We start from the raw sequence: 13,625 nt of genomic DNA, 5'->3' as shown, positions 1-13,625 counted from the left end.
GAAGGGTCCTGGGTTCCACTGCCAGCCCCGTGCGGGAGGCAGCCAGTCCGAGTGTCTCTCTCACATCTCTCTCTCTCTCCTCCTTCCCTCCCACTCTCTCTAAAAATCCATGGAAAAAAATATCCTTGGGTGAGAATTAACACACACGCACACACACACATTTCCATGAAAGGCTTACATTGAGTAAAACAAACCAAAAAGAGAGCGAAGCGTTTGGCCACTTTAGACCCCCGATTGCTCAAAGGCCAGAGAGCGTGAGGACACAGGGCAACCAGGTTGGGGAAGTTTGAAGCAAAGACATTTCTGGAAAATGTCTTTAACGGCAAAGATCCGAGTCATCTCTTATTTGCTCAGAGAAAACTGCCAGCCAGAGAGATCAAGTAACGTCAAAATCAGACAGATCTTGACAGCAAAACCAGAACTGCTATCTGGACGTGCTTCCAGAATTCTCTCCTGATGCCACACTTGGCTGTTAACAGTTTCCTTGCCGGGCCCTTCCTGTTTGCAAGGACAACCCCACTGAGGTTTGTCTCCAGAAAGAAGATAAACTCATGCCTCCAAAATAGATCTGTGCTTCTTAAAGGATTTTTCTCTAAAGAACAGACTTGTGTGCACCATGTTGATTTAAAATTAGGACTGGCTGTCTGAGTCGCTCGCTTCCCATCATTATTTACCTCTTATTCTGTCTTGCTTTGAGAAGGATAACGGGCAAATAGCTTTCTCGGTGTTATCCATTACAGCATGTGGAATTAATTTATTTCTCCCTAAATCCTCGGTGGCTTCTGGAAGAGAATGCTAGAGGAATAAGGAGGACTGCTAACTAGGCAGCTAAAAGCCACCTCTTGTTTGCTAACCTTATCTGCAGTTTCAGAGTCTTCATCCCGTCGGTAGGATTCTCATTCCTCACCTCAGGCACGCTGCTCGAGACACAGACTGGCTCCATGTCCTTACTGCTGAGAAACTGTACCTGTTCCCTTACATGGTGCATAAAGAATTTCATGCTACAATTACCTACTGCATGAATTATAAATATCCCGAGGACTGGTAAATAGCGTAGCATTGCAAACCAAAATTATAGTTGGGCACATACTTGTACATAGCTAACCAGAGATATGACTCTGTGTGCCTGTTTGTTAGTAGACTTTCAAGTGTTTATTTTTTTTATTTGTTTTTAAATATATTTTATTGATTTTTTACAGAGAGGAAGGGAGAGAGAGATAGAGAGTTAGAAATATCGATGAGAGAGAAACATCAACCAGCTGCCTCCTGCACATCTCCTACTGGGGATGTGCCCGCAGCCCAGGTACATGCCCTTGACCGGAATCGAACCTGGGACCTTTCAGTCCGCAGGCCGACGCTCTATCCACTGAGCCAAACCGGTTTCAGCGTCAAGTGTTTATTTTTATAAAGTGATAATAATCACACATTTTAAAGATTTAAAATATATTTTTTATTTCAGAGAGGAAGGGAGAGGGTGAGAGATAGAAACATCAGTGGTGAGAATCATTTGATGGGCTGCCTTCTGCACACCCCCTACCGGGAATCAAGCCCACAACTGGGGCATGTGCCCTGACCTGGAATTGAACAGTGACCTCCTGGTTCATAGGTTGATGCTCAACCACTGAGCCATGCTGGCTTGGCTAAAATATTTTAAAATTATTTTGCCTTTTGTACTTTCCATTGAGGAATTTGTATTGAACCTAAAGGCACTCTTTGGTATACTGCAAGTAGGAAATGCAGGCTTCAAATGAGTGGCCATGAGCTTCCATTATTATGCACAGGAAGGAAGAATGAATATTAAGAAACAAGTGGGTGCCTCTGCTATACCATCCCATCGCGATTTTAATTTTCAAGTGTTTGATCCATGTTGGGAAAAGTAGCCAATTCCATAAACTATCCTCGAATGAACTGTGCAGAAAATCAATTACATATTCTGAATAGCTATCTCATTCTCACTGCTTTTGCCTTCATCCTTATCAACAAAGGCCTTATGTTAAGGATTGTTCAGATGAAATGCCCAACATTATTTACAAAGAACTAAGATAGACTTTCAGGAATTATTTTCAAAGAGAGCCAGGATATATTTGCATATCTACAGATCTTTCCATAGCATTTTATGTGCACACCTCTGCATTCCACATATATTTTTATACTAGAGTTCCGATGCACAAAATTCATGCAAGAATAGGCCTTCCTTCCCCCGGCTGCCGGCACCGGCTTCCCTCTGGCACCCAGGACCCGGGGTTCCCTCGCAGCCCCAGCTTCGTCCGGAAGGACGTCTGGTCTAATTAGCATATTATGCTTTTATTATTAGTTATACTACATATATTCACTTTTACTTCTTTAGAATGTGCTTGATAGAGAAGCTCTTTATTCTGCCTCATTCTTCAGTGCTTCGGGACAGCGTGACCTCTATTCAGCTGAAAGGACCCTCGTTAGGAGTTTGAGTGCTTATGTTCGAGACCTTGTTCTACTACCAATTATCTGTGTGACCTTGGGAAATTATCCTCACCAATCAGGTTTCAATTTCCTCGTCCGCCAAATGAAGGTTGGACAAGGTGATCTCCAAGGTCCTACCTTCCCTGCTCTAATTTCCAGGATTCTCTGACTCAGGGCACGTGGTGAATGCTGATCTAATTAATTTTCTTAGTCACCTTCATGAGACCCGACAGAATGTATTTTCTCACGATGTTGGAGAAGGGGATGCGTATGTCTGTCAAGATTTCAGCGAAGTATGAAGTGTGGTGTTGAGTTTCTGATCCTGTACTGCATGGGACAACCACTCTCTATTTTCTTTGTTCGTCTAACATCGACATTGAACATCCCTGCCTCCTGATAAGTTGTGAAATGGTATCAAATTAATTTTAATACCCTCGTAGTTACATGTAGTGCCTCGTGTTCAAAACTTTCTTACATACCGAGTGTAAACACACGAGCTTTCTAAAATAGGTTTTAAACTGTTTCAATCAAAATGCTGTCTTTAAATAGGGTCATGTATCATTTTCGTGTATCCCATTATTTGCATTGCAAATGAGCAGCTCCTGCATGTCCTACATTTTACTGGACTTCAAGAATAAAAACGTAAGAGATGGCCCTCAGCCCTCAAGAATGTAGGATTATGTAGGGGTGTGTACTATATAACGTGTAGAGATACATTAAATGGCTTCAGATCACGAGGGGGTAGGGGAGCTGAAGATAAGTCGGGAACGCTCTTGTCCATAAACATAAGGGCAGGGCTTAGGCCAGGTTGGGTGCAGCTTTCCAAACAGAGGAAATTATTTAACCAGAGATGCAGCAGTGAGTTCATTTAGCTAACACTCTAAAGAGAGTGCTTACAGACGGACAGCAAGACACCAATTCCAGGCGCCACCTGACACCAGATGGTAAGGGGGGGACTCCTCCTTCCTCTCCTATTGAATCATGTGGATATTCATTTAGAAAAGAATTTTTAAAGAAGTTTTCAAATAAACCACATAATTTGATGACAGAACGAGTAGGACCAAGAGACAGGTGACACAGTGAAACAGCCCAGCCAGTGTGGCTCGGTGGTTGAGCGTTGACCTGTGGCCCAGGAGGTTATAGAGCTTTGACTTCCGGTTGGGCTGGATCTCTAGTGTGGGACGTGCCCGAGGCAGCCGATCAGTGATTCTCATCACGGATGCTTCTATCTCCCTCTCCCTTCCTCTCTAGAATCAACAAAAATTTATTTAAAAGTAAAACAGGGCATGATTCAAATTAGACGTGCTGATTTAACTCGATAATGGGGCTTAAGGTGGAGAGGGCCCATAGGCAGTTGGAGGAAAATGTGTGTTGTCACGCCACTGGGTAGTAATCCATGTAACATATTATTCTCCACATGGCGTCACCCCAGTATTTATTCCCCTTCACTTAACTTACATCGTGTCCACTGTGCAAGCCTCAGTCCAGGTATCATCCTTTGTTACTATTTCCGCCCCCATGATTTGTATTTTCGTAACTCCTCCTACACTGCTGTAAACTACCACAACCTACAATTTGCTTTTTATTTAGATTACATGTTTATTACATATATTTATGCATTTCTAGTGTAACATGCACTAGGAATTCACAAAATCTCCTATTTATTTTTTGATCCCCACTTTCCCACTCCCCTCACATAATATTATCTAAAATGATGCTAGATATGTAATTAGAACTTAATAAGTACTTACTGACGACACTTCCATATTCATGCTTCTGCAAGCTTTCCATAAGTAGACTGATGTTTTTTTTCTGAATTTTAACCTATTTCAAAATAGGCGAACAAAGCATTTATTTACAGAAACGTTCATTTGCTTTTAGAACTAAATGCGGGGAAAGGCCTGTTTCAATGGCATTTTTGGTGCAGATTGCTTTCAAATGGGCATGGGTAGCCATCCAGCTCTGATTTTTACCATTTTGGTTTTATCTCTAATATTAATACAGCATTTTCTTGGAGGCTATAACAGTAACAGCTAGCCCTTAAGGAAGCAAACGACAGTTCCAACCCAGCACAATGTGAGTCCCTGTCAGTAGGAGGTCGTCTTTCAAGACTTTTTTTTCAGTTTTGGAAATTCGTCTGATCTATTCATCATTGCATATTTAATTCATTTCACGGCATTTCCACCTTGGTGGACGACATAGTATGTTATGTTAAATGGTCTCTTGTTTGCATTTTCCCGTGTTTGATTTAAATTCTATATGATATGTCATAGTTTAATTGAACATTTTTTGGGACAGAAAGGGGTCTACACACTGAGATGCACTGTGAGTACTGTAGGTACTGAATTCAAGTGATATATTTTTAAACTTTTTTTTTTTATTGATTTCAGAGAGGAAGGGGGAGGGGGGAAGAGAGAGAGAAATATCAATGATGAGAGAATCTTCCAGAGGCCGCCTCCCGCACGCCCCACACTGGGGATCGAGCCCGCAACCCGGGTACATACCCTGACTGGGAATCAAATCATGACCTCCTGGTTCATAGGTTGATGTTTAACCACTAAGCCACGCCAGGTGGGATCAATAAGTGTTTTTACAATGAACACATGAATGGATAATTTAGGTTTTGTCTATTTCTCTCCCCATCTCTTCTGTCTCGGTGCTGGCACACATTCTTCCCACTTTTATGCACAGATGGGTCTTTTAGAATCGACTGAAGTTTTAGTTACCTGAAGGAAATACTATTACCTTTTACTGTGCCTTTAAAAAGGAGCGAGTTTCATGGGAATTCGGTATGAAGACGTGCAGACGGGTATCATATTGCCAAGTCCCAGCTCCTCCATTTCAGGGTTCATGTTCAAAATCACTTCCTTCCTCTTCTGAAAAACAGAAGAGATATTAGTACCTGTCTCTGCTTCATGTTGAGGCTCAAATTACTTCAAAAGGGGACGGTGTTTAGAAACATGCCTGGGACGTAGCAGACAGTCAGTATTCGCTGCTACGGTGAAGTTAGGTTCTCATTAAGACACTTCTCTATTGCAAAAGTTGCAATATAAACACTAGTTAACAAATAAATACCCCTGCTCATGCACAAAGTAATCACTGTAAGGCTAAAGTGAAAGGGAAACTTAGCATTAGTGTGTAGTTAAGCTGGAAATATAACCAAATACTTTCAATTATAAGAGGCAGTCTTGGTACTATATTTTTTATAATTACCTCATTTGAATTACTATTTTTTTCTGGATGCAAGGACCTATATTTCCTAATGAAAGAATTACAAGTATGCCTGCTGGCGTGGCTCAGTGGTTGAGTGTTGACCTATGAACCAGGAGGTCATGGTTCGATTCCCTGTCAGGGCACAAGCCCGGGTTGCAGGCTCCATCCCCAGTGTGGGGCGTGCAGGAAGCAGCTGATGAATGGTTCTCTCTCAGCATTGATGTTTCTCTCTCTCTCTCCCTTCCTCTCTGAAATTATATATATAAAAGAATTATAGGCATAGGGCCGTCTATTTGGGGCAGGAGTTTCTCCTGTAATTGTGCTCATGGATCTGCTTACGGAGTAGAAAATCCTTTGCTCACATCCCTAACGTGCCACGAAGTCATTACCTCCATGACCTCAGGACAGTGACCATCCTCCCTGAGGCTCAGTGATCTGCTCTGTAAAAAACAGCGTTAATAATACTCACCTCAGAGGATCACGTGATGGCATCAGGTAAAGCGCCTAAAATTGCTGAGTAAATGTTGCATAGCTCTCTTCTCTGAGCGCCCAGGTGAAGGCCCTGTGGGGACAGCTGTGTCCATTGCAAACCCGTTTATTAACCTTATTCCCATCTTATTCTGTACCATTTTCTTATTTGCACAGGAGGAACGGAAGGGCAGGAGGAGACAGGGCAGGCTGCACTTTGGCTTAATTATACTCTACAGTCTATTTTTTAATGAGTATTTTTTAGGCAGCCACAGGTTTGGAATCAGAGTTCTTTATAAACTGTGTGTGTGTGTGTGTGCATGTGTGTGTTTATGATCTGAAGCCAGAACATTAATTTAAATATAAAACGTAGTGACTCTGGAGTCACTTATGAGCTTTGTCTGTACCGTCCTCCCCAAAACACAAGACTCCGGGGTCTGATGTCAGCTTCCGGTCTCCAGGTAATTGAGGAGGGAAAGCTGAGCAGGTTAAATGGCACCATAAGGAATCCATCAGTCACATCCAGAGAGTGGGATATTTTAAAAACTGGTCTCATTTTCTCAAGTCAACAGCATGGGATAAGCAAAGAAGTTAAGACTGGAACAGACTTAAGGGACATAACTACCTAATGAAATGAGTAGACTCTCTTTGGATCCTGATATTTAAGAATTAAAAATAATTATTTTTAGATTTTCAGGTAAATTGGAATATGGCCTGGCTATTTGTCACTGCCAATAAATTAGTTAATTTTGTTATGTGATAGTGGCGATTGTGATTATGTAAGTTAGTGTATCATCTTAACATTTTGTTGTTAATCCTCATTTTTAAAGAGTGGGGAAGCTAGATTTAAAGAAGCAAGAATCTTTTGAAGTTGAAGATAACTGAGGATTATGCTGTCCCTATACCCAAGCACTGTGATTCCCAGTCCTGTAGAGAAACGGGCATCTGTCTGTGTGTTCAGAAATGTCCAGAACCCCAGGGCACACACCTTCATTGAATCCAATAGAATCCCAGACATTCACCTGAGTAGTTCCCACACACGCATCCCTTCAATCTCTCTTCAGGTAACTACTCTATAAATAAAAAACTCATCTTTATCTCACTCAATCTCTGAATCAGAAAATCTATTAAGACAGGTAATGGAAACATGTTCGTTTGAAATTGTGTCTGGTCCCTTTAGAATGTGGTGTTTACCCCAACGACTGACATTGTGAGAACGCCTGACGAGGCTCACCCCTGCGTGGCCATCCAGTTAGAAGGGAGGCGTGCTACCTGGAATTTAATTTGTCACACAGATAACAGAAGAGACAGCAGGTGTTTTGGCCTAACCCCGTTGGTTATGATTAGAGGTATTACCCAGCTATGAAAATGAATGTTGACATACCACTTCGAGAGCTCATTTTCTCCTGCGGGTGACATGCCATCGCATAGCTGCATTGCGTGTGTCCCCACCTGCCAGAGGAAACGCATTATTTGTTGGGGCCATTCGTCCTAAAAGCAGATATTGTCTACTTCAATCAATTTTTGGCTATTAATGGGAGCTTTTAACTGCATTGGTGAAAGGCAGATATGTTCAATTAGTATATTTTTTCAGGAGCGATATGACATTTACTCGGAGGACAAATGTAAGGCTGCCAGAACCTATTGTAACCTGTAGATAAAAATTAACACATATAAGCCATGATGGAGCCAGCTGTAGGGAACAATTCATTTGCCACTGACTGCACAGTCTACAGGAGGCGATGAATGGTGATTGCCTTCCAGGTATGGAATGAAAAGAATAAGAATAGAGTATATACAAGGGCAAAAAAAAAAAAAAAAAAAAAAGCATGCCTGGCTGGTGTGGTACAGCCTCATTTTGAAGCTATTTCTCTTCTATTTTGAAGATGTTTTCCTTAAAAATTTTTCAAGTTTAAAAATTTTTTTAAAAAAGTTAAATTTTGCTTTGTTGGTGATCTTTCGGGTAAGTGAAAAATCCACACGCAGTCTTGAAATCTGCTCCACCTCCTATTTTTAACCAAATTTTTACAAGGAGAGAGAAAAAAAAGACTTTCTATTGTATTTCTTTTTCCTTGAAAAATCTGTTCCTCCTTGCATAATACAATAAAATAGTCAGAACACAACAAGGAGCAGCAAGGAAGGAAATCCGCACGCCAGCTCCTCTGTCCGGGTCCCCGGGCTCTGACAGGACGCCCATCAATATTCAGACATGGGAAGTAGAGACACAAAACTGAGACACACTCCCCCAGAAGTGCATCTGCGGGCACGGGAAAGGGGTTGGGAGAGACTGGAAGCTGAAGGACCGTTGCTTTTGTAAAAAAGTGCCCCAGCGATTCCGTGGTGCCCTAGTTTCGTGAGCAGCCTTTAGCCGGAGGTCTGTTTATTTCATTGTTTGTCCTTGTGATTTGGAAACGTGATTAGAGCTTTACAGTGAGAGATGAATTGTCTGGGGAATGTACGCTATGGTTTCAGGGAAGAAAATGTAATTTTCAAGCCAGATCGGCTATATATTTTATATTCTTTATATTAGGTGGCCATAAATGGAACTACAGCAAGAAAGTGTGAAAAGCAAGGGGGTTGGGGAGATGAACTTGAGAGTTAGGTCTTCACAACTATATTAAATGTATATTTTAGCCTGGCTCAGTGGTTGAGCGTCGACTTATGAACCAGGAATCTACCAGGGTTGGATTCTCGATCAGGGCACATACCTGGGTTGCAGGCTCGATCCACAGTAGGGGCTGTGCCAGAGGTAGCCGATCAGTGATTCTCTCTCATCATCAATATTTCTACTTCTCTCTTCCTTTCTCTCTGAAATCAATAAAATAAGATTTTTAAAAAATGGTGGGAGTGTAAAGGATCCAGTACATTTTGCAGAAAATCTCATGTATATTACATAATGAACACTGGAAAGGCATAAGGATATCAAAAGTAGGTATAATTTCTGTGTCTGCTCTGAGACAACGTGGCAGTATTCTAAGCACAGGCATACAGTCTGAGCCGAACTATCTCTCACAAAAACGCAATATAGGAGATATTGCAGTTCCCATTTTTCACCTGAGGGGAAGTGGGTTACACAACCTGCCCATGATCGTACAGCTAGTATGAGAAAACATTTTCTAAATGCACAGCCACACTTTTCCTTCATTATTTAACATTTTATTGTTTTAATGTTTATGTTGATTTTTAGAGAGGAAGGGAGATGGATAGAGAATATCATCAGCTGTCTCCTGCACGCCCCACACTGGGGATCGAGCCCACAACCTGGGCATGTGCCCTGATCAGGAATCAAACCATGACCTCCTGGTTCATAGGTCGATGCTCAACCACTGAGCCACGCAGGCCGGCTATTTTACAGATTGTAAACACACCAAGAGTGTCTGAGCCCTAGTGGGTTTGGCTCAGTGGATGGAGCGTCAGCCTGCGGACTGAAGGGTCCTGGGTTCAATTCCAGTCAAGGGCACATACCTGAGTTGCAGGCTCCATCCTGGCCCTGGTCGGGGTGTGAGTGGGAGGCAACCTGTCCACGTGTCTCTCTCACATTGCTGTTTCTCTCTCTGTGTCTCCCTGTTCCCTTCTACTCTCTCTAAAAATCAGTAGAAACTCCTTGAGTGAGGATTAACAAAAAAAGAGTCTGAATAAGGTGAGGAAACAGGAAAATAACATTTTAAATTGGCTTCATGATTTGCCTGATTTTGGGGAAGAAATGAGAAAAAATTGTTAATGATTCAAATCAAACACATTAAATTGACACACTTAACCCTTATTAAAAGAACTTGTAGTTGGTTTTAATGAGATATTTTCGACAATTTCTTTGAGCAGCCTGTAAGTAAAAAATCAAACATGTTTCAATAATATTTTCCCTCTCAGTAGGTACTTGTTCTTTCAATGTTGATAAACCCCTAGGATTTAAATCCATTGATTGACGATTTGGAGCTATTTATTTTTCTTTTATTTTCTATTTAGGGCTTCCTGTGACAGGAGGGCTTTATGAGGCGAAGCTAAGGATGAATGAAGGGACAGTCCTCATCTATACACCCTAATTCTCCTCTAGATAGTTTATGATAAAGCCACTTTTATTTCCTGTTTTTGGATATCTTTTCAGAACAATAACCGACCAAACTCTATACACCATCAGCTTCCAAGTATACTAGTGAGACCACATGCAATCTCTTCAGAAGGAATTATCTACAGCCAATCTTGTGCAGAAATAAAATGTATATATAATATACAAATATAATATATAATAGATGATATACAAATATATAATAGATGTTTGTATATTAAAACAATATATAACATGATTATATAGTATATAAGTGTATATACTATATAAACATAACTATATTTAAATATATATATAATTTATGTATAGTACACAAATATACAGGTATATTTCTTCAATGATGAACTATATGGATCTTTTTTAAAATCATTTTGATTTGAGAGAGGAATGGAGAGAGAGTGATAGAAACATCAATGATGAGAGAGAATCATTGATCGGCTGCCTCCTGCACGCCCCACCCTGGGGATGGAGCCCACATCCTGGGCACATGCCTGACCAGGAATCTAACCAGGACCTTCTGGTTCATAGGTTGATGCTCAACCCCTGAGCCACGCCTGCGAGGCACTCTGGACCTTTCACCTCAGTTACTGGTAAATCCCTGGCTGGAGCCGACCTGAAGGAACCAGAGCGAAGCTCAGGGCGCAGTCTGACTTCGCTGCAGCCCCCACCCGGTGCCCGTACTGACCCCGATTCTCCCTGTTCTGTGTTCCAGAACCGCCACCTACTGGCTCACGCGCATCCAGTCCTTCCTCTACTGCAACGAGAACGGGCTCCTGGGCAGCTTCTCGGAGGAGACGCACTCCTGCACCTGCCCCAGCGACCAGCTGGCCTGCACGGCCGCCCTGCCCTGCACCGTGGGCGACGCGGCCGCCTGCCTGGCCTGCGCCCCCGACAACCGCACCCGCTGCGGCGCCTGCAACACGGGCTACATGCTGAGCCAGGGCCTGTGCAAGCCCGAGGTGGCCGAGTCCACCGACCACTACATCGGCTTCGAGACCGACCTGCAGGACCTGGAGCTGAGGTACCTGCTGCAGAAGGCGGACCGGCGCCTGGAGGTGCACGCCATCTTCATCAGCAACGACATGCGCCTCAACAGCTGGTTCGACCCCTCGTGGCGCAAGCGCATGCTGCTCACCTTGAAGAGCAACAAGTACAAGTCCAGCCTGGTGCACATGATCCTGGGCCTGTCGCTGCAGATCTGCCTGACCAAGAACAGCACCCTGGAGCCCGTGCTGGCCGTGTACATCAACCCGTTCGGGGGCAGCCACTCGGAGAGCTGGTTCATGCCCGTCAGCGAGGACAGCTTCCCCGACTGGGAGCGGACTAGGCTGGACCTGCCCCTGCAGTGCTACAACTGGTCCCTGACGCTGGGCAACACGTGGAAGACGTTCTTCGAGACCGTACACATCTACCTGCGGAGCCGCATCCGCTCCAGCGGCCCCAACGGCAACGAGAGCGTCTACTACGAGCCGCTGGAGTTCATCGACCCGGCCCGCAACCTGGGCTACATGAAGATCAACCACATCCAGGTGTTCGGCTACAGCATGCACTTCGACCCCGAGGCCATCCGGGACCTGATCCTGCAGCTGGATTACCCCTACACTCAGGGATCCCAGGACTCGGCGCTGCTGCAGCTGGTGGAGATCAGGGACCGGGTCAACAAGCTGTCGCCGCCCGGCCCGCGCCGCCTGGACCTGTTCTCCTGCCTGCTCCGCCACCGGCTCAAGCTGGCCACCAGCGAGGTGGTGCGGATCCAGGCCGCCCTCCAGGCCTTCAATGCCAAATTGCCCAACACCGTGGATTACGACACGACCAAATTGTGTAGTTAACCCGTCACGTCAAGCACAAACCCAAACCCCGGGAGGAGTTTTTACAGTGCTTTTTGTGCAACCGTTTCTGTTTGGAAGAGTACATTTAAAAAAAAAAACAAAACACACTCACACACAAAATTGTCTTTTCAATATCTTGTCTTATATCCGTCAATAACGTTGGATGGCAGTTTCCACCCGTGGACTTGCTGACCATGAATATATTCCACTGCAGTCTTGGTTGATGAATGAAATAAATACTGACACCCGTCTAGAAGACAGTCTACTTTTTACAATAAATTTCATTTGTAATTTTATATGTTCCGTGGCAATGCTTTTGTGCATTACATCCTCTGGAGGGAACATAAAAAGATACCAATAAAATTTTGTAGCTGAACAGTTATTAAAAGAAGTGCTGTGGGATTCTTTTTTTTTCCCCCCCATGAAATGAGTTCTATTTGGATACATGGCTTGTTAGCACCTGGGGAAAATTCACCAAGATTTTTTAAAATGGGAACATTTGAAAGTCCCTCTCAACCGCCTTCAGGGAAAGCCCAACAAGATAGAATGCTTGGGAAGCAGTTGATACATTATTACTCGTATTACCCATACTTGCAAACCATTCTAAGAGACATCATCACTATTATAATAAGCAGGTAAAGTATTTCCCAACTAAATATCAGACCATTTCAGGAAACATACTGAAAAAGGTGATTAGAAGCACATCATAGACAAAGGAAACTCTGTTTTGTTTTTTGTTTTTTAGCAACTTGCTTAGCCATTGTTTTTCTAAATTCTAATAACCTATAGTCAGTATACGACACACAATCGTTTTCACTTCATGTACTGAAAACCTAGTTACTCCAACATTTTACCAATGTCAATTGTATAGCTTCCAGGATTTACAAATAGTGCTGTATTGGTATAAAATAAATAATCAAATAACTGATGTAAAGAAACATTTTTTTTTCTCTCTCGGATAAACTATTACTAAAATACATTTTTTTTAAAAAACACCCTTTCAATATAAAACTAATTTTAGTTTAAATTTGTTTTAAAATGAGTTCCCATAGTGTAATATTAGGTATATAATTAGTACTTTTTTCCCTGTGGATTTAAAATGCATTTTTTTAATTTAAATGCTTCATTGTTTAAAGTATTACATATGTCTCCCTTTCCCCCCATTGACCTCTCCCCGGCCGCTCCCACCCCCCTTAAATGCATTTGTGTAGATCTACCTGGATGTACCCGTCAAGTGTGATATGGTACTTACCACTCAGCTCTTGTCTAGATGGTTCATAAGCATTTCTTAGCATTTAAACAAATACCCTGTCCGGCCCAGCTTACCTGCTGAGGCCATCGGGTCATTTTCCAGGGCTCAGAGAAATGAACAGAGTAAGACTGGTGACAAAAACATCACCCAGACATTCTGGATTTTTGAGATGTTTGTCTTTCTTTCCAAGGCATTTTAACAACAAGTAGTTCTGACAATAAATACGTATTCGATCTACCATAAGCAAAACACTGTTCTCGCATTGTTTGGGGTGGCTTGTAAGCAATTCAACAGGAAATAGAATTATTAAACACCATCATTTTGGTGTTACATCAAATATTCTCTTCCTTTGATTCTAACA

General features: G+C 42.7%; 1 protein-coding gene and 1 long non-coding RNA gene across 5 annotated transcripts in view; one reads left to right on the top strand and one right to left on the bottom strand.

Annotated features, from left to right (window-relative positions):
- BRINP3 (BMP/retinoic acid inducible neural specific 3) overlaps nucleotides 1–12,928 on the top strand; it is a 227,914-nt gene extending 214,986 nt beyond the window's left edge. For all 4 annotated transcript variants that reach the window (XM_070401317.1, XM_070401314.1, XM_070401316.1 and 1 more), the window contains one exon: nucleotides 10,896–12,928. In XM_070401317.1, the coding sequence (XP_070257418.1) occupies nucleotides 10,896–12,012 (1,117 nt within the window). In that variant the 3' untranslated portion in view covers nucleotides 12,013–12,928. The remainder of the gene's footprint in view (nucleotides 1–10,895) is intronic.
- LOC138999225 (uncharacterized) lies at nucleotides 4,197–6,198 on the bottom strand. Its single transcript, XR_011469338.1, has 3 exons — nucleotides 6,122–6,198; nucleotides 5,185–5,315; nucleotides 4,197–4,263 (listed from the first exon to the last, which is right to left on the bottom strand). It is a non-coding gene; the product is annotated as an uncharacterized lncRNA (long non-coding RNA).
- Nucleotides 12,929–13,625: the final 697 nt, after the last annotated feature.

Source organism: Myotis yumanensis, unplaced genomic scaffold, assembly GCF_028538775.1.
Source record: "Myotis yumanensis isolate MYYU_CA2020_CCGP unplaced genomic scaffold, mMyoYum1.0.hap1 SCAF_22, whole genome shotgun sequence".
NCBI classification, from domain to species: Eukaryota; Metazoa; Chordata; class Mammalia; order Chiroptera; family Vespertilionidae; genus Myotis; species Myotis yumanensis.
Note: the sequence above shows the minus strand (reverse complement) of the source record. Positions and strands in the feature narration are given on the sequence as shown.